The sequence below is a fragment of the Dreissena polymorpha genome, chromosome 2 (genome assembly GCF_020536995.1).
Source record: "Dreissena polymorpha isolate Duluth1 chromosome 2, UMN_Dpol_1.0, whole genome shotgun sequence".
In the NCBI taxonomy this organism is placed as follows: domain Eukaryota; kingdom Metazoa; phylum Mollusca; class Bivalvia; order Myida; family Dreissenidae; genus Dreissena; species Dreissena polymorpha.
This window is the reverse complement of record NC_068356.1, coordinates 147,222,041-147,246,161: the sequence shown is the minus strand read 5'-3', so window position 1 is coordinate 147,246,161 and position 24,121 is coordinate 147,222,041. Positions and strand designations below refer to the sequence as shown.

Sequence of the window (24,121 nt, the reverse complement as noted above, 5' to 3'; positions counted from 1 at the left end):
ACTGATTTGTAGTGACTTCCTTTATTGTAAAAGGAGCATACAATAACATGCTAAACGTGTTATTTAAGTTTAAAGTTTATTTTGCAAATACTCGGATTATAATTTTAATTGTTGTGTGAACTGTGAACAGATGAGATGATAAAATAAGCAAAACACTATTTGCAATGTCTTAGAAAATGCATTTCTTCAAACAACCGTTTCTCAAAATTTCAGGGGGTTTTTAGAAAAGGGGGAAGACGCTGGACGCTGTGTGAAAGGGGAAAAAGAGTGCAAACGAAACATATTTGGGGGGAAATAAAAACTGTTTTAATAAATTTCTACAACTCATCTACTCTGATTTGAGGGGTTGTTCACCACTGTCTGCGCCTCCGGAAAATGGATGCGTTCCCAAAGCAAAAAAGGCCCAATTCCCAATCAAATCTATATGACATTTTTCCCAATTACAATTATGAAGTTTTCTGTCAACATCATAAAAAAACGTTAACAAACACTTATGACATTTAGAGTGACTTCCCTTTCTCCATTACGTTATATAGCATGCGCTTAACGACTCAGATGTAAGAACATTTAGTTTGAGGATTCTTCTTCCAACATTTACAGCGAAAAAATGTGTAATGTTGCGCATGACTTGACAAAAATTAACAGGAACCGCCAACTACACATTCTAATCCAACTCCGTAGACGCTTATTTCTGTTTTAAGGTGTTTTCGCGACCACGGCAAATGGGATAGTATTGCGATGGATAATTAAGCAATCAAACTTAACAATATTCAATTTAAAGCTTAAACGAATGCTAAAAAAAGATATGTTTTGGTGAAAAATGATTTTCTTGGAGGGGAAATTGTATTTGTAGGGGAAAAGATCTGGCACTATCGGCGTCACTTTCATAGTAAAAAAAACCTGCACATTATGTGCAATCACCTCATTGGTTTATCATAAATAACTGAATTAAATGTATTTTATATAATTGTTTGAGTAGTACAAATGACTGCCTTACTTACCGACCGACAGACACACAGTCACTGTCATCAGAATGAACATGAATTGTCAATTATAATTACAAATAATTTATATCAAGGGGGTGATGAAACCTATTGAAAACACAAGCGGTAAGCGTGTGGCTATGATAATAATTAGTAAAAACATCATTTTCAATGACACATAATCAAACATTAACGAAAAATCAACATTTTTGAGAAAAAATTCACTATAATTTATATATATATATATATATATAATAAGACCGAGTTCATGGAAATCGCTAGAGGTATATGACTATGTGTATAGTGTATTGCTCATTATAATCTCATTCTGTTTTCATTTCATTAATACAATGTTTCAGTCATATCCATCATTCTGGGTGAAAGATAATGATTCTAGAAACAGTAGTCAATACCCATATAATCGCTGCACAAATGACGAAGTAATGGCCGTTCAAAGCGATGCAGGCTATTTTCGGTTCATTGTTAGTTGAATACCTTGTTATGTATATTTGATAGTTAACATGTTTTTCCAGAGAAGTTAATTTTTCGTTATAATTTGATTATTTGTCATTCAAAATGGTGATTTTTATAATAATTATCATAGCCACGCTAACCATTGTGATTGAAATTTATTATTTGGGATTCTAGTTCTTATAACGAAAGTTTCTTCGATATTGTAACGTACATATGAAATAACTAAACTCATTTTAGGAGATTAAACACATGTCCAAAATAAATGAGGATACATTTCAACTGCACCAGCAAGACAAAAACCTTGTTCTACATTGTGATCTGTGATAAGGAACCACTTACCACACTGTGAGACTATCAACAAATTCGTTATGAAGACTCACGTACATAAAACACGCACAAACATGAACAAAACTGATATCACCACCTTGGAACGGTCAATGCAAAATAATTTGGGGTTAAACAATTTTAAGGAGCTCCATGCTTCACATGTTGCCAATACTTATTGATTTGACATGCACTGGAACATACAAATAAGCCCATAACATAACGATTAAACCAAATAGTAAATCAAGCGATAACATTTAAATCTAATAACAATGTAATTTCTGAATGGTTATATACAGTTAATAACACAAGATTCGTCATTTCGAAGACACGATAATATGAAATCGAAACGAGTCCCAAATAAATCTCGCCTAAACTAAATAGCTTTAGAGACATATCATCAATCACTTTAACAGATTATCGGTTAAACATTCAGAAAGCCTCCGAAATAAGGCTGAAAAAGACCAAAGCCCAATTCTGTGTTTAACATGTCTACCTTGAGCTTGATCAACGGTAACTAGTTTAAATTGTGTTTAATTGTCAGAAAAATATTACAGAAAGTTTAAATTGAAGAATTATAATTTAATAAAAACCTTCATGTTTTATCGGAACATCATGTAAACTACGATTAGTAAAGATAATAATAATAATAGTAATAATAATAATAATGATAATAATAATAATAATTAAAATAATAATAATAATAATAATAATAATAAAAATAATAATAATAATAACAATAATAATAAACATTTTTATTATTATAATAATTATAATAATAGTAATAATAGTAAAAATTCCAACGAATTATATAGATTTGATTGTGTACAGGTGTAATGTCAACATTTTTCGCAATCTTTCAACAATACAGAACATTACACACATTTTATTCACTTAAGCATTTAACAGCTCGTCGTGATCACTATTATAAAATATTTATAGATTCATCCATGCGTAAACAAATATTTATAAAAATAACAATGTATGAAGCTTGAGAGTGTTGTTTGTTTATATAAACAATACAAAATACATTATTATGCACGAGGATTATTAAATTAACTAATTTTAATTTTCTGTCTTGAAATTGTTCTATTAAAAACTTCATTCTTTAATAAAACTACTTACAAAAACGTTTACGCTGCCACAATATTAAATACTAAGTGTTGTTAAACAACAAGTTTAAGTTCGTATATGTTGTTTTTTAAATACCCTATATACTCGCTTTAATATCCCTCCCAAACAATAGCATATCGTTTCAGCAGCTTAAATCAGGCGGATAACATTCAACTCGGGGAATATTCAACATTCATAATTAAGAATACCTACGATATATGATGCATGTCTTTGAAGATGGATGGATATAGGTTTCACTACAAACTTCTTATCATCACATGCGATTATGTTTAGGCTACAGATATTTTTTTTAATCATTTTCATTTTAAAATATACATTCGCCTTGTGCATTGTGCATTGGCCTTGGACAGTAGATGAACCCTATCGAAATTCGATTAGGTAGGTCAAAGGGCAAGGTCACTGTCACAAGAAGTGAGAAAATGGTTTCCGATCAATAACTCGTCAAAAAATTGACTGATTGGCTTGGTACTTTACGTGTGCATTTGCATTAGACAGTAGATGACCATATTTAAATTGGTGTCACTATGGCAAAGCTCAAGGTCAATGTCGTAATAAGTGTCAAAATCTATTCTGATCAATAACTCGTCAACAAATTGACCGATTGACTTGATATTCCACATATGCACTGGCCGTGGACTGTAGATGACACCTAGTTATATTACTTTAATATTCTCACCCCAATTACTATCACAATGATTTAACAGTAGTGCATAATTCTGTGTCAACTAAACCTTTATATAAGTGGCTAAGCCACAGGTATGTGATAAGATTAACTCTTATTGTCAGTTTTGTTGCATAAAATCCTTAATCAATGCCCTTTTTTTTGGGGGGGGGCATTTGTTAGATTTGCCATTGTGTAACGTTAATGTGTTCTAATGTGACTTGTTTAATTATAATTAATCGAATCATATACCAATTTAAATATAAGTTCTAGAAGATATTACACTATCATGCACTTGTTTAGTTTCAAATGTTGACGACATCCAATGATAAATACACGAACATTTATGAAAATTGTAACTTAACGCTTTGAAAACCCGGTAAGGTATTTAAATAATAAAACATTATATTCAAATTTTACTATTTCGTTGTTGGTATTTGTATCAAATTGACATGCACTGAAAGCTATGAGTTTTCGGTTTAGACAATATTAAAGTAATGCCCTTTTAGAAAAAGGTTTAGCAAGTTTTATGTTTTGATGGAGTTCCATTAGCATAACTTATATTCAGGTAGATATCAACGCTAAAACCGTTGGGTACGGTATTGTTTAAATTCCCAATACATGGGTACATTCAAATAAGTACATCACCCACATGAATGCGTGCAGTGCTAGTTATAAACGTTGCTAAATTTAAACAATTACTATATACGAATCGAATCAAAATGATGTAGGAGCATACAATTTGCAATTGACACGTAGTCTTATATAATTAAATGAGTATGCTGGTCACATGTTTGCAGATCATCCAATTACTTATGCACATATAATTATTTAAAGTTTGTATACAATACCTGTAATGGATTATCAATACAACAATATTATTCCATAAAATGAATTGCCTAAATAACTGTGTGTGCGTATTTTAGTAGATAACACAGTAATCGTTATTGTATGGTAAGACATGATGAATATTTAGTGATTAAAAACAACATAATGACATTCGATGCTATGTTGTATGCATGTAATCAATTATGTTCGAAATAAATACACAACTAAGCTTGTTTATAATCAATGCGCATTTTACAAACATAATTGTACAGATGGCGGAAGGTGACCCATGGCGTGATACGGCGGAGCATGGAGGTATCCCACGTAACAGCGGCCTTTACAGTCGTCACTCTATAGTAAGAAGTGGTTTATGTGCAGCTCACGTAGAAGTTGTCAGTTCCGGTGTATGTGCAGTTCACGTAGAAGTTGTCAGGTCCGGTTTATGTGCAGTTCACGTAGAAGTTGTCAGTTCCGGTGTATGTGCAGTTCACGTAGAAGTTGTCAGTTCCGGTGTATGTACAGTTCACGTAGCAGTTGTCAGTTCCGGTGTATGTGCAGTTCACGTAGAAGTTGTCAGTTTCGGTGTATGTGCAGTTCACGTAGAAGTTGCTAGTACTGGTGTATTTGCAGTTCACATAGAAGCTGTCAGTTCCGGTGTATGTGCAGTTCTCGTAGAAGTTGCTAGTACTGGTGTATGTGCAGTTCACGTAGAAGTTGTCAGTTCCGGTGTTTGTGCAGTTCACGTAGAAGTTGCTAGCACTTGTGTATGTGCAGTTCACGTAGAAGTTGTCAGTTCCGGTGTATGTGTAGTTCACGTAGAAGTTGCTAGTACTGGTGTATGTGCAGTTCACGTAGAAGTTGTCAGTTCCGGTGTATGTGCAGTTCACGTAGAAGTTGTCAGTTCTGGTTTATGTGCAGTTCACTTAGAATTTGCTAGTACTGGTGAATAAGCAATTCATGTAGAAGTTGTAATTACTGGTGTATATATGAAGTTAACATAGAAGTTGTAAGAATTAAGGAATGTGATGTTTACATATAAGATTTAAGTATTGGTGTGTGTGTGCAGTTCATGTAAAAGTTTCAAGAAGTGATGTATTTGCAGCTACTTAGATATTGAAAAATAAACAAACACGTGTTTGTGCAGTAAACGTAGAAGTTGTAAGTTCTGATGTATGTTCAGTTCTCGTAGAAGTTGTAAGTACTGATGTATGTGCAGTGCTCGTAGAAGTTGTAAGTACTGGCATATGTGCAGTGCTCGTAGAAGTTGAAAGTACTGATGTATGTGCGTGCTCGTAGACGTTTTAAGTACTGATGTATATACAATGCACATAGACATGAAGACGGACATTGTAATTACTGGTGTATGTGCATGGCACATATAAGCTGTATGTTTTGGTGTATGTGCAGTGCTCGTAGAAGTTGAAGCGATAGTTGAAAGTACCGGTGTTTAAGCAGTGCACATAGAAGTTGTAGATACTGGTTTATCTGCAGTTCATACACGTTGCATGTACAGTTGTATGTGCAGTTCACATGCAAGTGTAAAGTAAGTACTGATGTATGTGCAGTTCACGTAGAAGCTGTAAGTAATGGTGTATGTGCAGTTCACGTAGAAGCTGTAAGTAATGGTGTATGTGCAGTTCACGTAGAAACTGTAAGTAATGGTGTATGAGCAGTTCTATCAGACGTCGGTTTCGTAAAATACTATTATACTATTATACATACATATTTCAAATACATATATCGGTATTTGATGTGAAAATAACATTGCAGAAAATTGATAATGATTTCTTTTTTACGTTGTGAATTTCTTCAGTAATAAATGTATGCATTAATCAAGCTCTATGCGTTGATGTTTTTTGCATTGATTATCTGATTATCCTGTATACGAGTCAAATTCTAACTTCGTGATAAACACACTCATTGCTTATTTGTTTAAGCTTAAAGATTTAACATATTCAGCCAGTTTTTAGATGAGTTTAATGTCTGAAGAACATAATGTTTTATATCATGTATGGGTTCGTATAGGACGCGTAGGCTTGGATTGCAATGAACCGTTTCATATTGTTTTAGGAGCATATTAATATTTCTTGCAATTTGAATGTTTTCATCACTATCAGGTTCAGTGTGAAAATGCCTCCCTAGAGATTAGCTCTCTGATGAACTGTCTCGGTTATGGGCCTCATATCAGACAAGCAAGGAGGGACGCCTACAGAGAGTTTGATAGGCTTATTTCTGCTCGATGGTCTGGTAAATTAACGCTGATCACTGCGGGTAGCAAGGCAGAGGGGCTGACAAGCGTGTATGAAAATGACTTGGATGTGATGTATGTTCTAAAAGGCATCATGTGTTTAGAAAATGGTGTTGATTCTGACAAATTACCAAGGGAGACTACTGTGTTTACATTAAACACCGGCGTGTGCTACCACGGACACTCTAGGCTTAATTTACTCGAACGACGTGGCGACATGATTCTATCAATAATGCTTCTTGATTCTCTGTGTGAAGATGAAAATGGGCGTTTCCTCCTGAGCAGTGCTTTAGTTGTTGATGCTGTGAACAGTGACTGGGCATCTATGCCAAACGAGATTCATCATGAACGTGCAGGGCCATCAATGCCGAGTTCAAAAGGGCAATTGCATACAGACAATGTCATTTCTTTACGCTGTCACTGTCCTGGTATACTATCGAGATGGGCAGAGCGAACTCGCCATTGGCCACCACCGGATATCGTTCACAAAGTCGTAACTATGGGATCATTTGTAACACCTGTTGGTTTTAGGGGTAGTGAATATCAACATTTAGAATGGAGGATTTGTTTTAATACTGGGGAGAATGAACTTATGAGCAGTCTTAATAACACCCAGGTCTACATTTATGTTTTATTGAAAATGGTTGTTAAGGATGTGTTAAAGCCAGTAAAGAAAGAAATTACATCATACACAGTGAAAAACATTGTATTGTGGCTTGCGGAGAACAATCCACAGGCACAGTTCAATGAAAGCAGTTTGTTTTATTGGCTTCGGGAAGGATTGGAGAAATTAAGAACGGCAATATTAAAGATCGAACTGCCATATTATATGATACCAGAAAGGAATCTAATGGAAGCATGCGGACTGGATGAAGGACAAAAATGTACATGGGTAAATACTATCACGGACATGATGAACGAAGGTTCAAATACATTACTAAGATTGCCGAGGATACGGAAGGCAATAATATCGCATCCAGAGCCACTGGTGTGGTATAACACGAAGAGAATTGAGATGGAACTGCTGCAGTTGAAGCTCTGGAACAGACAAATGCAGTACAGGGATGAGAATGGTGTGGTCAATAGGTCGGATCCTATGCTGCAGGCGATATTGAGTCGTATGGAGGAGTTAATAATAGAGGTCCATAAGAGGATGAATAGGGAAGGAAGTCGTTTAAATGATCTTATAGAGATACGTAATATGATGCTTATGTAATTGTGTTGTAAATGCCAGTTATTCCATGCAATGCATATTTCCAACAATGCACTATAGAACGTAGTTAATTTAGGGCGTCTATACATAACATATATATCGAGGGCTGAACGGAAAACTGCAGTATCTCCTTCTTTATTTAATATGAGTTACAACAGTCTTCCGTTCAGCCCTCGATATGTGCTCATGCGTGGTTTGATATTTGGTAATATCAATAGTGTTTAGTTTTCCCTTCGTTATTCATTTAATTGCTCGGACGTGTATTATTGGATTGTTAAGTTTTGTTTGTTAACTTAAAAACGGTCCGTATACTTATAAGTGTTAACAGTCATTACGTACCGAGTAAATGTAGAAATCGGTAACTTTATAAATTCATGCTTTATTTCAGATCAACTTTGTTAATAATTACTATTAATTGTTACCCAATCTTATTTGGAGTGCTCTGATTTAATCCAACAAATGTGCATACTTATAGAATCTCTGTCATTCGTTTTTTTTTTGTAGGCACATTTGTTTGATATGCGTTTATATGTTGTGCTTTTTTTCCGTTCACAATAGACCTTGATGTAACAGATAAATTTGGTTCGTATGACCGTTTTAACATTAAGCTATACATATTAATATGCACATGTAATATGGATCGTAAAATGCAGATTATCGAAAATAAATGTGTGTTAGTTGATATTAATTACACCTTAATACATTATTAACGACACGTGAAGCATTAATAAATCTTCCTTTGTTTATCGAACCTACTGGTACGATGTGACGTTACTTTCATTGGTAAAGTATGTCATTTGAATTATCCTGCATAATGAAGCTGCGTCTAGGTTTTAAGGCACATAATTTCTTAAGGCCCCAGATTTCTGATTCGCATGCAGATTATATTAGATAAAAGCAAAATGCTCAATGGGTCATTGTCGACCTGATATGGCCCACAAGTCACCCGGGGTTGACTTAAAGCCGACGCTAGTCACCCCCGGGTGACATGAAGTCGATTGTAGTCACCCGGGGGTGACATGAAGACGATTCCTGTCACCCGGGGGTGACTTCAAAACGATTCTAGTCAACCTTTGAATCAGTATAAAGTCACCCTCAGCAACAATTTTATTGTAATCCTTACATTTTATTATACATACTCTGATTTTAAAATTCTCTTTTTTCTATTTTAACTTACATGTTGTTGTTAATGTTTTCGGAATAAGCCGCTTTCTGGTCGAATGCGCGTGCGCTTTTAACAACATCTAAATGCGATGCGGTGCCGTTTGATAAAAAAATACACGGGTGACTAGAAGCCGATTCTTGTCACCCGGACAAAGAAGATAATGTTATGTCCGTATTATGCGATACTCGCGAAAGTGACAGTTATGCAATTGATCATACTTTCAATATATTTAAAACATCTGAATGTATGCATTTCTTGTTCAATGTGTATGTCTTTGTAAATTTGATTCCTTTAAACGAGCATTCCTGTTGTTTGAAATTCATATTTAATTAGGAATGCAAGAGGCTAACCGGTTAACCTACCGAAACGACCAGTTAACCGGTTACATTTTCGGAAAAAGGTTAACAAGAAAAAAAATATTGTAGTATGCTTTTTTATTGGAATAATCTTTACTCTTTTTCATAATACAATTCGTACGATTTTACGTTTTTCGCGTGACATACTGCCAATTTGAGCTGGCAACTAGTAAAAACAACATGCCGCGCCATCGACGGTAGTTAATAACGTGTCAATTAAAAAGGCAATAAAGCAGAACCTTTGTGGTAACAAGCAGGGGGTACGTTTTGATAGTTTGCACTGTTGTGTTTAACTCACGAAAATTTAACTAGCGAACTGCGTGGAGTGGGGACTATTAGCGAAGAGGCAATTGACACGTTTATAGATTTCGCGATCAATTTCAATTGAGACATTGGATAACTTATTTTGATGTTTTATTAGCCAATATCCAACACTGATTGCCAGCAAAAATAAATTATTTATAAGTTACAATTTTATCAAGACTTGCATTCGTAGTTAAAATCTTGTCGAGATAACTTCTTATTTGTTCTATCAGAAATTTAAATCATTGTTAGTAATGTACTTAATCCACGATGCCACCACTACCGTCTGAGGCATGTTTTATTTAAGAAAGCAATTACTTTAACTAATTTAATAAATAAATATTAATATTAAAACAGAATACACAAAGAAACATACCATTTGTGAACGATACGACGCGAACGTAATGTAAGCGACCCAACTAAAAAATAAGGTAATGACACGTAAAAGAATACTAGTATTGGGTAATTCTTTAATAAAATACTCATATTCTTTCACGTTGGAAAAATAAATACAATATATAGCAAACATTTACAAAATTATTAAAATAAATGTTACAATACATGTTATTAAGAAACAGACATGTTATCAACACAAGCGCTCTCAAATTACTTCCGTTTTATAGAGAGTAGAGGTAGGAGCGGTATGACATTATTTACGTAAACTTTAACATTTGAACCACTTAAGGAGTTTCGGTTAACCGGTTACCAACCGGTTACGGCAAAAGGTAAACCGGTTAATGATTTGTGTAACCGCTTGCATCCCTATATTCAATACATGATGTTCCGTGCATTTCTGTCGTTATGATGAATATTCAACCTTTGAGTAATTCAATTGCATTAATTTAATAGATGTCGTTTAATCCTTTTATATGAATTGCGATGCTAAATATTTGAGTTAAATGTTTATTTACTTTAGTGTATGATGTGACAGTTTCTCTACGTTGTGTATTTACCGTCCAAGGCGGTGACCCCAACACATATTATACATCTGAGAAAATAATCTTAAAAACATCGTGTAGAGGTTCTGGTCATACTTTTGTTCGTAGAATTGCGTTAAAGACACATGCCACAAGGTCGAATGTCAAAACATGGTCATAAGCATACCATGGATATGTTTGTTAGTTTGTTTTTGTTTGCAAGAATTTTCCGCCGTGTTCAAAAATATATCATTCATATCACAGCGGTCTGTTAAACTGTTTACACGTGTCCTGTGTAAGTTGGTTTATTTCTTCTCAGTGCAAATACCTACGCCAGAAATTGAACACTGCCCTACATGAATATCAGGTCAGGGAAGAATGGACGTACAAATAATGTCAATGACAATCACAACACACCGGGACGGGAATCGAGCCCACGATCCTCAAATGTTTAGTCAAGCCTTAAACCATGATGGTCAAACCATATGGTATTCTTGGTAGCGGGTTCGTTGCTTATTTACAGTTTTGACTTATCAAGTCGGTTCTTAGATATCACATTATCAACCTTAAATTTTCTATTTATACAACCACCAATCTTTGGTTCTTCAACCTTACATTCTCTTAATATACATCAAGTAATCGTGGTTTTATAGATATCGTAATATCAATCTTATATTCTCTATTTATACATCCAGTAAATTTGTGTTCCTAGATATCGAAATATCAACCGTACATTATTTATTTATACATCTATAAATCGTGGGTTCTTAGATATCCCACTATCAACATTACATTCTGTAGTCATACATTCAGCAACCTTACATCCTCAATTTATACATCCAGCAATTGTGGGTTCTTAGATATGAAATAATGTAGGAGCGATTGTCCGGTTGGCAAAATAATGTAGGAGCGAGTGTCCGCCCTGTAAAAACATCGTACGAGCGACTGTCCGCCCTGCCAAAACATCGTAGAAGCGCCTGTCTGCCCTGTCAAATTTAGCGTATGAGCGATTGTCCGTAGGAGCGATTGTCCAGGATTCATCGCAATATCAACCTTACATTCTCTATTTATACATCCAGCAATCGTGGGTTCTTAGATATCGTAGTATAAACCTAACATTCACTATTTGTACACGCAGAAGTATTTCCTTTTCATTTCATATCATATGTTATCAGACAAACAAGCAGACAAAATAGTACCGGTATTCAGGCAATCGGACAAAGTGACGGCTATATTCAAATACCACTACCACAAACATATGTATCCACCATAAAGTTGATAGTTTTTATTTATTTATGTACGCCACTACGGTACTGAACAAGTAAAACTAAACCAATCTCTCAGACATATTTACAACTTATAACATATGCAACTAAAAATCTCATTGCTAAAAAAGATGCCAACAATAGATACAAAGTTGGTAAAATCAACATAAATGTATGATAAAAGATAAATATCTTGATTTTACCAAATCAACATAAAAACCAACAAAATTGTGTCTTTTTTATAAGTACACGCATTCAATATATCATTGCATTTAATAAATTAATTAGCATGTGTTTACCCAATATACATGACTGTGCTCTGTGACAAAGGGGTTTAATACATGTGTTTACCCAATATACATGACTGTGCTCTGTGACAAAGGGGTTTAATGCATGTGTTTACCCAATATACATGACTGTGCTCTGTGACAAAGGGGTTTAATGCATGTGTTTACCCAATATACATGACTGTGCTCTGTGACCAAGGGGTTTAATGCATGTGTGTAAAGTGATGTCCAAGTCTTTACAGTCTGCACAGGCTAATCTGCTTTTATATTTTTTGTTTAAAGAAAGTCTCTCCTTAGCAAAAATCAAGTTTAGTCGGGAAGTGTCGTCCCTGATTAGCCTATGCAGACTGCACAGGCTTATCTGGGAAGTTATTTTACGCACATGCATTAACCCCCTTTTTTACAGAGCACGGCCCAATTATTAATGAACAGTACAAATCAGTTAACAGTCTAAAGCTGAATGTGAGACAGTGTGAATTGTACTGGTTTTAATGTTGGTGTATCAGTGACACACGATGACTGCATAGTACAGATCCCATTTGAAACAAAGTGTTTTTCTGCGGCAAAAAGTTTCCAAATCTACTCTTACATTAACCAATACAACTAAAAGAGTTATATTTACTTCTCTGTTTACCACACTCTGTCCTGTGTATGAAGTGTTCTGAACTGTGTTTCCATGAAAACCTGAATTGTTTCTTGTTTCATGTTGTATCAAAGGTTTCCATCACCACTCTGAGTGTTCTGTACTGTGTATCGAAGACTACTCTTCTAAGTTATGTGAACATATCACAGGTTGTGTTTTAGGAAGTTAAGCACCAGGACGCGGTAGTGTTCAGACGCCTCATGACTTCTGATGCCATATCTCTCATTGGGATACAACTGAAATATACAATGAGCCTTGCTCTGGGAAAGCCGCAATAATGAATGTGGGTAAAGTGTCGTCCCAGGTTAGCCTGTTCAGTCCGCATAGTCTAATCAGGGAAGACACTGTCCACATAGACTGGATTTTTGTTTTGAATAGAGTTCCTTTAAACGAAAAATTCCATAACAGCGGAAATAATAGTTCCAGATTAACCTTTGCATAATGCACATGTTATTCTGGGAAATACTTTACGCATGTGTATTAAGCCCTGTTTTAACAGATTGCGGAACAAATATATAGCTGACATGAAATGAAGTTGGTTAAACACATTTTAACCAGTTTTTGCAAAAAGTGTACTTAATAGATACGGGCATTGCCGTGGAAAGCATAACACAATCATTACTTCCTTGCTCCCTACAACTTAAGTCTAAACTTATTATCAACATTGATATTGTCTTACACCTATACATGTTACTTATTGTTTTTATAACAACCAACTGTTGTCAAATGAATAAATTGAATGGTGTTTTTTTTAACTTTTATTGGAGATAACAAACTTAAAAGGCTAATGTTTATAAAGGAGCAAAATAACACAACAAACATAAAATAATACAATAGAGTTGTTAATGAGTAATAAATAGTTAAAAATGAGAAAAATATAAAGCTTTTGTACCACTAAACGACAGAGTACTTCAGAATGATTTTGTTGTAACTGTTTAATTTCTGACCACTCAACCTGTTGAGTGCTTACAAAACGTAACAGTACAAATGAGTCATTTTATAAGGTAAGACTTAACTAGTGAGCTATATGACCACTTATGACCGTACTTGTGAGCTAATTGACAACTAAAGACTATTTTCACTCCTCCATGACAACTGACCCCTGCCACTCACCTGTAGAGTGTGTGGTTTGCAGGCCTTCACGAGAGCGTTCACCAGTTTGCTCGTGTGTAGGAAGTGGACATTCTCATCCATCAGACCATGCACGATCAGTAGACGATTCTCACTGAAAACATGAACGATCAGTAGATGATTCTCACTGAAAGCATGAACGATCAGTAGATGATTCTCACTGAAAACGTGCACAATCAGTAGATGATTATCACTTGAAGCATGAACGATTACTAGACGATTCTCACTGAAAACATGAACAATTAGTAGACAATTCTCAAATAAAACATGAACAATCAGTAGACGATTCTCACTGAAAACATGAACGATCAGTAGATGATTATCACTGAAAACATGAACGATCAGTAGATGATTCTCACTGAAAACATGAACAATCAGTAGACCATTCTCACTGAAAACATGATCGATCAGTAGACAATTCTCAATGAATACATGATCAATCAGTAGACGATTTTCACTGAAAACATGAACGATCAGTATATGATTATCACTGGAAACATGAACGATCAGTAGATGATTCTCACTGAAAACATGAACAATCAGTAGACAATTCTCAATGAAAACATGAACGATCTGTAGACGATTCTCCTTGAAAACAAGAATTATCAGTAGACGATTCTCACTGGACACATGAACGATCAGTAGACGATTCATACTGAAAACATGAACGATCAGTAGACGGTTCTCACTGAAAACATGAACGATCAGTATACGATTCTCACTGAAATCATGAACGATCAGTATACGATTCTCACTGAAAACATTAACAATCAGTAGACAATTCTCGCTGAAAACATGAATGATCAGTAGACGGTTCTCACTGAAAATATGAACGATCAGTAGACGACTCTCAGTGAAAGCATAAACGATTAGTAGATAATTCTCACTGAAAACATGCACTAGTATGTTATCAAAGATACATGTGTACATAAGATGGGAAATGGGATGCAGTTGGATTTCTATTTTATGTAATAATGTCAGAAATTGAGTCCCTTAGTGCGAGATATAGAGAATAATAGGCTATCGTTGTGTAATACATAAGGTGGGGCTTAGAATCAATTCTTATCCTATTTTATCACACAAGAAAAGGGTAGTAACCTGCTTTCCTCTTTATCATACCTCTACGCATACAATTATTAATAAATAATAAAATATGATCGCTACGACTTTTCAGTTTTGGCAGTCATGAATATGTTTCATGACGTTAGAGTATAAAATATACTACATCTTAGAAATGAAATTGTTTGCCTTGTTTGAACAATCAGTAGACAATTCTCAATGAAAACATAAACAATCAGTAGACGATTCTCACCGAAAACATGAAAGATCAGTAGACGATTCTTGCTGTAATCAAGAACAATAAGTAGACGATTTTCACTGAGAACATGAACAATGAGTAGACGATTCTTAGTGAAAACATGAACGATCAATAGACGATTCTCATTGAAAACATGAACTATCAGTAGACGATTTTCTCTGAGAACATGAACGATCAATAGACGATTCTCACTGAAAACATGAACGATCAGTAGACGATTCTCACTGAAAAACATGAACAATCAGTAGAGGATTTTCACTGATGACATGAACGATGAGTAGACGATTCTCACAGAACAACATGCACTAGTATGTTATCAAAGATACATGTGAACATAAGATGGGAAATGGGATGCCGTTGGATTTCTATTTTATGAAATTATGTCAGAAAGTGAGTAACTAGTATGAGACATAGAGAATAACAAGCTATCGTTGTCTTATACATCAGGTGGGGCTTATAATTAATTCTTATCCTGTTGTATCACAAAACATAAGGGAAAAAACCTGCTTTTATGTTTATCATACCTCTGCGCACAAAGTTATAAAAAAGTATTGAAATATAATCGCTACAACAATTTTTGGCAATGATGAATATGCTTCATGACGTTTGAGTATAAAATATCCTACATCTCTGTATGAAATTGTTTGCATTGTCGAAACCGATTTATTTCTACAAATACGTAAATACTTTATATTTGATTCAGATCAAAACATTGACAGATATAACCCACTACTGACCTGATATACATAATTATACCAGACACCTTTATATCAGACCGGTATCAGCAAACAGGTATGGTGTATAGAGAATAACAGGTTACTGCCTGATCTTTATATAACGGCGAGGCTTGCCGAGACGTTATTTTATTACTGCCGAGCCTGATACATTACAAAAAGATCAGGCAGTAACCTGTTTTTCTGTTTATCATATCTCAACGTCCCCGATTTTAAAGAAATAATGAATAAATTGCTAAAAAAAACTTTAGTTTTAGCAGGAAAGAATATGACTTTTAATTGTCGTTTGACGTGTTAATAATGACGTCAGGAGAGCGCGCTGAATATTTGTAAACAATAGTTTTTTTGCTGTTTTTGTTGCATTTTGTGTTTAAAATATATTACATCTTGGTATCAAATTGTTTGTTATGTTGAATCTGATTTGATTTTACTAAAAAGCATTACTTTATACTTGATTCCGAGTAATATGACCATCCTCCACACATGACTGATACTTCCTGTTGACCATGATATAAAAAAATATATCAGGCAAAGTTATATCAGGCAGATATCAATGCGGTGGTATGATAAATTTTTGTATCGTTTTTTCTTAAGAAACACAAGCCTTGTGTTAACTGGTAAAGAAACGGACGAACATCCTACAACCTTATCAAAAGTTTACACTATTGGAAAAATTTAGTCATTCTTCTACCGGCTCATAAGTCGGGAGGTATAAAAAAGATACAAATGTTTTCCATTTTCATAATGTTCACTTCTTAAGTTGGGTCGAATTGTCATAAAAACGCAAACATATTTGTGTGTGTGTGCAGATTTTATGTCTATCTTAATCACAGCAGTACATACTCTTCCGGTAAGCTGTCTACATATGTGAGCACGTTGCCACGGTGATACCCATACAGGTTGTTAGTGGGCAGGTCCATTTACCGCTCCGTGTATCCAGTGTCGTACAGGTGCCAGTCTACAACCGGGGCACCCGCTATAGACACCTGTGGCATACAAACATCAAATTGAACAGCCAATTGGTCAATATCTGTAAAATATGTATATAATATAGCGTCACTCTAATAAAAAAGAGCTCAATTCATGTGTGTAAAGTGTCGTCCCAGATTAGCCTGTGCAGTCCGCCTAAATTGAATTTTCGCTAAGAAGATACTTCCTTTAAAACAAAAAACTATAAAAGCAGAAATTGTCCTTGATAAGCCTGTGTGGACTGTACAGGCTATGCTAAGACGACATTTAACTCACATGTATTAGGCCACATTTTTCCAGAATGAGGCTCATATGTATATAATTATTCAATATTCAAATATGCTCCATTAACAAACAAATAACTCAATCATAATACTTATAGTAAAGTAATGGCTACCAATATTTTCAAGAATTTCCAATCTCATGCAAGATGACATGAAACAATAATAGTATTATAAACATAAAGAATCATCACAACATTAAGTGAGATGATTTATTTTGTATATGTTATGAAGTGATACATAGAGTGATCATCAAGTGAAGTATACAGTGATACATAAAGTGATCTATAAACTGTTGTATGGAGTTTTGCATAGAGTGATGTATAAAAGAAGGTATCAAATAATGTATAAAGTGATTCACAAAGTGATGTATTAAGGTATGTACAAAGGGATAGAGTGTTATACAAAGTGCTGTATACAGTGATGTATTCAATGATAAATAAAGGGATGTATAAACTCATATATGCAGTGATATACAAAGTGATGTATTCAATGATTTATAAAGTGATGTATGAAGAGGTTTTACATTGATTTAGGGCAAAATTAAGCCTGCATTACACAACTTAATGAATTGTTTCATAAATATAGAAGATTTTATTTAATAGCTCACTCACTTCATTGGTATACTAACTCCAAAATGACAGATAATGTCAACATAGTTACAGCACTCACCTTGAATATATCTGGCCTCTGAGCCAGACCCATTAAGGAGAGGTAGCCACCTGGATGGAATGTAAGCAACACTTTTATTGTGTAAGGCAATGACTGATATAAGAAGATATCATCTTCGTTTATTGGCCAACTAAAATACTGCATTGACTAATAAGGGAAGACACTTTCTGCTTTTGTATAATTTTTTATTTAAAGGGGCCTTTTCACAGATTTTGGCATTTTTTAACTTATTCATTAAATGCTTTATATCGATAAATGTAAACATTGGATCGTAAAAGCTCCAGTAAAAAATCAAGAATAAAATTAAAAAAAGGAAAAGAACATTGCCCGGACCAGGTTTCGAACCAGTGACCCCTGGAGTCCTGCCAGAGTCCTGAAGTAAAAACGCTTTAGCCTACTGAGCTATTCCGCCAAGTACACATACTTGACGTATTTTATACCTTATATAAGCAATCTTCGTAGTTTCACAAAATGTAACGACACAAACAGAACTCTCCAAATTATTCAATCGTTTCGCGTTGCAACGCTTTATAATTTTTAGGTTTTAAAATCGTCAAAAGATGCATATAATGGCTATATTAGACCATGGTAAATGTCCAGTATTACTGTTTCCTCACAAATATCATAACTAAAACGAAAATTTGCGAATCTGAAACAACTTTTTTCAATTTTGTCAATTTACCAAACCGTGAAAAGATCCCTTTAAAGGAAGTCGCTTCTAAACAACAGAAAGTGTCATCCCTTTTAAGCCTCTGCGCAGGCTAAAATGGGCAGACAAATTTCGCATATGCATTAAGCCCCATTCTCCCATAGCAAGACTCATATTGTAAAAGAAATCTGAAACAAGAATGTCCCAGTAAGTAAGATTTCAACACTAGAGAAGTACCTAAATGAAGATAAATTTGCTGTTTTTGTAACAAATTGCTGCAGATCACTGAATTGAACAAAACATTAAAGAAGTAAGACAAGAGAAGGTGTGTTCAATGCTAAGCTTTTGTCAAAATATTAGTAAAAACTGCCAACTTACAGTAAATGAACGATCCATTAGACAAAGTCCTGTACCATGTCTTTAATAACAACAGTAGAGTACCTAAATCCAGAAACTTTCGAAATAGATGTAATTCCAAAAACGCAAATTAATTTTGTAGGAAGGGTTTATGGTCATTTGTGCCTTAATTATATTTTCTTTGTATTGTTATTCCATATTGTATTAGAAACGCTTGCTTTACCTACGGTACTGTTTTTATTTCAACCCCAAAACTTGGAAAATTCAAACAGGACTAAGCAGCTTAAACAAAACTCTATACATTCTGGTTAAATATAACATATTTAAGAGGCGTGATTGTGCATCGATTAGTACCATAATTATTTATCATACAAACATGTCTCGGGAGTATCCGGTTTAAAGTAATAACTGTATAGAGACACTTCTGCCAAACATTAATATTTTTAATTTAACCAACGTACAATTCAAAATGACAAACTCTAGTACTTATTGAGTTTGACTGTTTTTTATTTAGTTTGCTTATAGGTTTTCAATAGTTGCATTTTGTAAAAAAAAAACAAATAAGTGCAATATATTCGAACCAATGACAAAGAGAATTGCTTAAGTCCAGTAAATGGAACCAAACATATTTTTAGTCCTATATAGAGATGAAAACCAATGAAGTCAAGACATAAGAACAGCTCATCAACATAGCGTAAGACCATCCATGTATTGCTAACAGTGAGGCAACAAAGCATAAGACCATCCGTGTATTGCTAACAGTGAGGCAACATACCGTAAGACCATCCGTGTATTGCTATCCTATCTTCGTCTATAAAATCTACATGTGATGCCAGCCACTGTAAACCCTCCACTTGATCCTCTACTTTGTAGTGCCCTGAAACGATGTACACACAGTGACCATGGTAACACACATGGTGACCATGGCAACACACAGTAGTCATGATCTTGATTATGCAACCTTAAGTTGACTTCAGTCTGTATTATATGCAAGCCATTTAGCTGAGTTTCTGTAGTACTCTGAGGTCAGACACCAGACTGGGGCCAGGATTCATAATGATCATACTTAAATCTTAACTTAAGATGAACATCAGTCTCAGTCCAAAACTCCAGCTGAACATCATTATCTAAGGGTTTCAGACTCCAGCTGAACTTCATTATCTCAAAGTCTATGACTCAAACTGAACTACATTATCTCAAAGTGCAAGATTTTAGCAAAAATGTGTTATCTTAAAAGTCCATCACTTTAGTGGAACTTAATTATTTAAAAGTCCAAGACTCCAGCTTAACTATCTCAAAATCCAAGTCCTCAGCTTCATGTTGTTGTCTCGCTGAACAAATGATTTTGAGACATCCATAGTTAGACATATCAAAATCTACACTTTTACACTTTTCAAGAGTAATTTGATTACTATACTTATCATTATATAAAATAGCAATCATGTATACTTACAGTGAGCAAAAACCAATGAATAATTAGATTCAATTAAAACCACATCAACATAAATGATAATGCAAGTTAAAACTTCGAGGCAAACATATTTATTATATCTAAATGTGGGAAGATGGGGTACTTCTGTTCACTTTGACATATCCGGTACCATGCCCTTGTTAATCAGAGACTCTGAAAATAACTACAAATACAGTAACATCATTTATATTCGTTTGCATGAAAGTTTGAGTTTTTTTTAATTGACTTTTTTGTGCACACATACATTTGCGTATTTTTTATGTTGAGAAAAAAAAAGCAAAATGCGTATAAGTTATTTTCCAATGTGTTTGTGTTAAATTCATGTGTTGTGTTAAATTCATGTGATTGTTTCAAATTCATGTGATTGCATATATGTTATTTTCCAATGTGATTGTGTTAAATTAATGTGCTGTGTTTCATGTGATTGTGTTTAATTCATGTGATTGTGTGAAATTCATGTGATTGTGTTTAATTTATGTGATTGTGTTAAGTTCATGTGATTTGGTTAAATTCATTGATTTGTCAACCCACCAAACCAACAAAAATGTATGTCCCAAGAATAATGAGTTTCCAGTACCTCTAATCGAATTGGTTACATACCAGTCTGTTTTTAATATGGCTTTCAAACTTGATCCCTCGACTACACGAGCCTCTACCATCAATAATGACAACAGCAAACCCTTCCGCAGCCATTGTGTGCAGTCGTACATGCCTGAAATAGAAAAATATTTGAACCTTGCTCTAGTAAAATGGTCTGAATGCTTATGAATAAAGTGTCCTGCTAGATTAGCCTGTGCAGTTACAGGGAAAACAAAATGGAGCGCATAGCTTTTATTTTTTAAACGGCTCATACTATACAAGTACAACTGTTTCCTTACTTAGGCCCCTTTGTTTCATATTAAATACTGTACAAGTCAAACTGTTTCCTTACTTTAGACCCTTGTTTTCATATTAAATACTGTACAAGTCAAACTGTTTCCTTACTTTAGACCCTTGTTTTCATATTAAATACTATACAAGTACAACTGTTTCTTTACTTCAGTCCCTTCTTTTCATATTAAATACTATACAAGTCAATCTGTTTCCTCACTTAAGCCCCTTTGTTTCATACAAAATACTGTACAAGTCAAACTGTTTCCTTACTTTAGCCCCTTGTTTTCATATTTAATACTATACCAGTCAAAGTGTTTCCTTACTTAGGCCCCTTCGTTTCATATTAAATACTATACAAATCAAACTGTTACCTTACTTTAGACCCTTGTTTTCATATTAAATACTAGTCAAGTCAATCTGTTTCCTCAGTTGAGTGCCTTGTTTTCATATTAAATTCTATACAAGTCACACTGTTACTTTACACTTAAGCCCCTTTGTTTCATATAAAATACTCTAGTCAAACTGTTTCCTTACTTTAGCCCCTTGTTTTCATATTAAATACTATACAAGTCAAACTGTTTCCTTACTTAGGCCCCTTTATTTCATATTAAATACTATACAAGTCAAACTGTTTTCTCACTTTAGACCCTTGTTTTCATATTAAATACTGTACAAGGCAAACTGTTTTATTACCCTTGTTTTCATATTAAATACTATACAAGTCAATCTCTTTCCTCACTAGAGTCCCTTGTCTTGATATTACATACTGAACAAGTCAAACTGTTTCCTTACTTTAGATCCTTGTTTTCATATTAAATACTATACAAGTCAAACTGTTTCCTCACTTGAGTCCCTTGTTTTCATATTATATATGATACAAGTCAAACTGTTTCCTGATTTGAGTCCCTTGTTATCATACTAAATAATATACAAGGCAAACTGTTTTCTTACCCTTGCTTTCACATTAAATACTGTACAAGTCAATCTGTTTCCTCACTTGAGTCTCTTGTTTTCATATTAAATACTGTACAAGTCAATCTCTTTCCTGACTAGAGTCCCTTGTTTTGATATAAATTAATGTACAAGTCAAACTGTTTCCTTACTTTAGACCCTTGTTTTCATATTAAAGACTGTACAAGTCAAACTGTTTTCATTACTTTAGACCCTTGTGTTCTTATTATATACGATATAAGTCAAACTGTTTCCTTACTTGAGTCCTTTGAAGGAGTTGGTCACCAGCTGTACATGCGGTCCCCCATACACAAACAGCATTATGGGATACTTGACCCCTTGCTGGTAATTGTGGGGCCGGTAGTACATCCCATTCATTGTGTGGCCTGACTTGCTCTTGTAGTTGAACATCTCTGGGTAGCTGTAGTCAGGAAAGTCTGAAAACCAATTAACAATAATCATTTAAGTTTTGTTTGAAGGCAATTGACGTTAATAATTAAAATTGCTTTCATCTGAAAGCAATTAACAACAATAATGAAAATAAGCCTTGCTCTGGATAAATGGGGCTTAATGCATGTGTATAAATTGTTGTCCCACTTTAGCCTGCGAAATACACACAGGCTAATCAAGGACGACACAACCCGCAAGCATGGAAGTTTTTGTCAAAATCATTCTCTTTTAAGCAAAAATCAAGTTAAGGAAGAAACTGTTGGCCCTGATAAGCCTGTGTGCTTTTTGAAGTCAAAATAAAATTGTTTCAAATAATAAACACAACAATACATTGAATTATAGGCCACTGACTACTTACCTGTGGATGACATGATAATGGCCAGGGTTTGAGTCTGTACAGACTGGGGTGAGATCTTTATTCTGTACAGAGCAGACTGTGGAGCTGAGTTCACAGCGCTGGACACAGTCACAAACATGGAGCACGCCTGCAAGGGACAATTAGAGCACAGCGCTGAACACCGTCACAAACATGGAGCACACCTGAAAGGGACAATTAGCACACAGCGCTGAACACTGTCACAAACATGGAGCACGCCTGAAAGGGACAATTAGCACACAGCGCTGAACACCGTCACAAACATGGAGCACGCCTGAAAGGGACAATAAGCAGCAACAATAACTAAAGCAGTGAGCAACAACTTGATATAGTAAGAAGTGAATTGTAATTGTAATGTAATACACATTTTATATTATTTCAATTTAAAACTTTAAAGAAGGCTTATAAAAATTGAACAACTTTATAAAATAAGGAACAATAAACATTGAAATATGTCGGAGTACTTGGTCAGACAAGTTTGACTTTACAGACTGATAGACAGATGAACGGCTGGGCGTGCACGCGGCTGGGGGAACTGCAACAAGGGCAGACGGACTAACAGACAGCTATGATGAATCTAGTAAACTCCATTCTAATTCATTCCAGCAGGAATAATAAACAAGACGGCCAAGATGGCCCTAGTTCACTCACCTGAGAGGAGTCGGTTCATTCAATCTTTACCAAATGTCAAACTTGACCTAAATATTGTCCAAACAAACATCCTGGTCAAGTTTCATCATTATTTCATCTGCGAGTCATGATCAATGTACCTATGAAGTTTCATGATCCTAGGCGTAAGCATTCTTTTCTAAGTTGAGTTACCGCGACCTTGACAGCCATTGTGTGAATACGTTTTTGGCACTGTGACCATGACCTCTGACCTAATGACCTGATAATCAATAGGGGTCATCTGCGAGTCATGAGCAATATACATATGAAGTTTTATGAACCTAGGCATAAGCGTTCTTGAGTTATCATCAAGAAACTATTTTACTATTTCAGGTCACCGTGACCTTGACCTTGGACCTAGTGACCTGAAAATCAATAGGGGTCATCTGCGAGTCATGATCATTGTACCTATGAAGTTT

The 24,121-nt window shown here is 34.7% G+C and overlaps 1 protein-coding gene across 3 annotated transcripts in view; it reads left to right on the top strand.

Annotated features, from left to right (window-relative positions):
* LOC127869364 (uncharacterized) overlaps positions 1 to 24,121 on the top strand; it is a 198,360-nt gene that overhangs the window by 5,179 nt on the left and 169,060 nt on the right. For 2 of the 3 annotated variants that reach the window (XR_008044532.1, XM_052411869.1), the window contains exons 2-3: positions 4,677 to 4,760; positions 6,522 to 7,575. Coding sequence is in view for 2 of the 3 variants with exons in the window: in XM_052411869.1 (XP_052267829.1) it covers positions 4,677 to 4,760; positions 6,522 to 7,575 (1,138 nt within the window). In the remaining variant the exon portion in view is untranslated. Of the gene's footprint in view, positions 1 to 4,676; positions 4,761 to 6,521; positions 8,680 to 24,121 lie in introns of those variants that run through there. The other variant, XM_052411868.1, reaches the window with a different exon arrangement.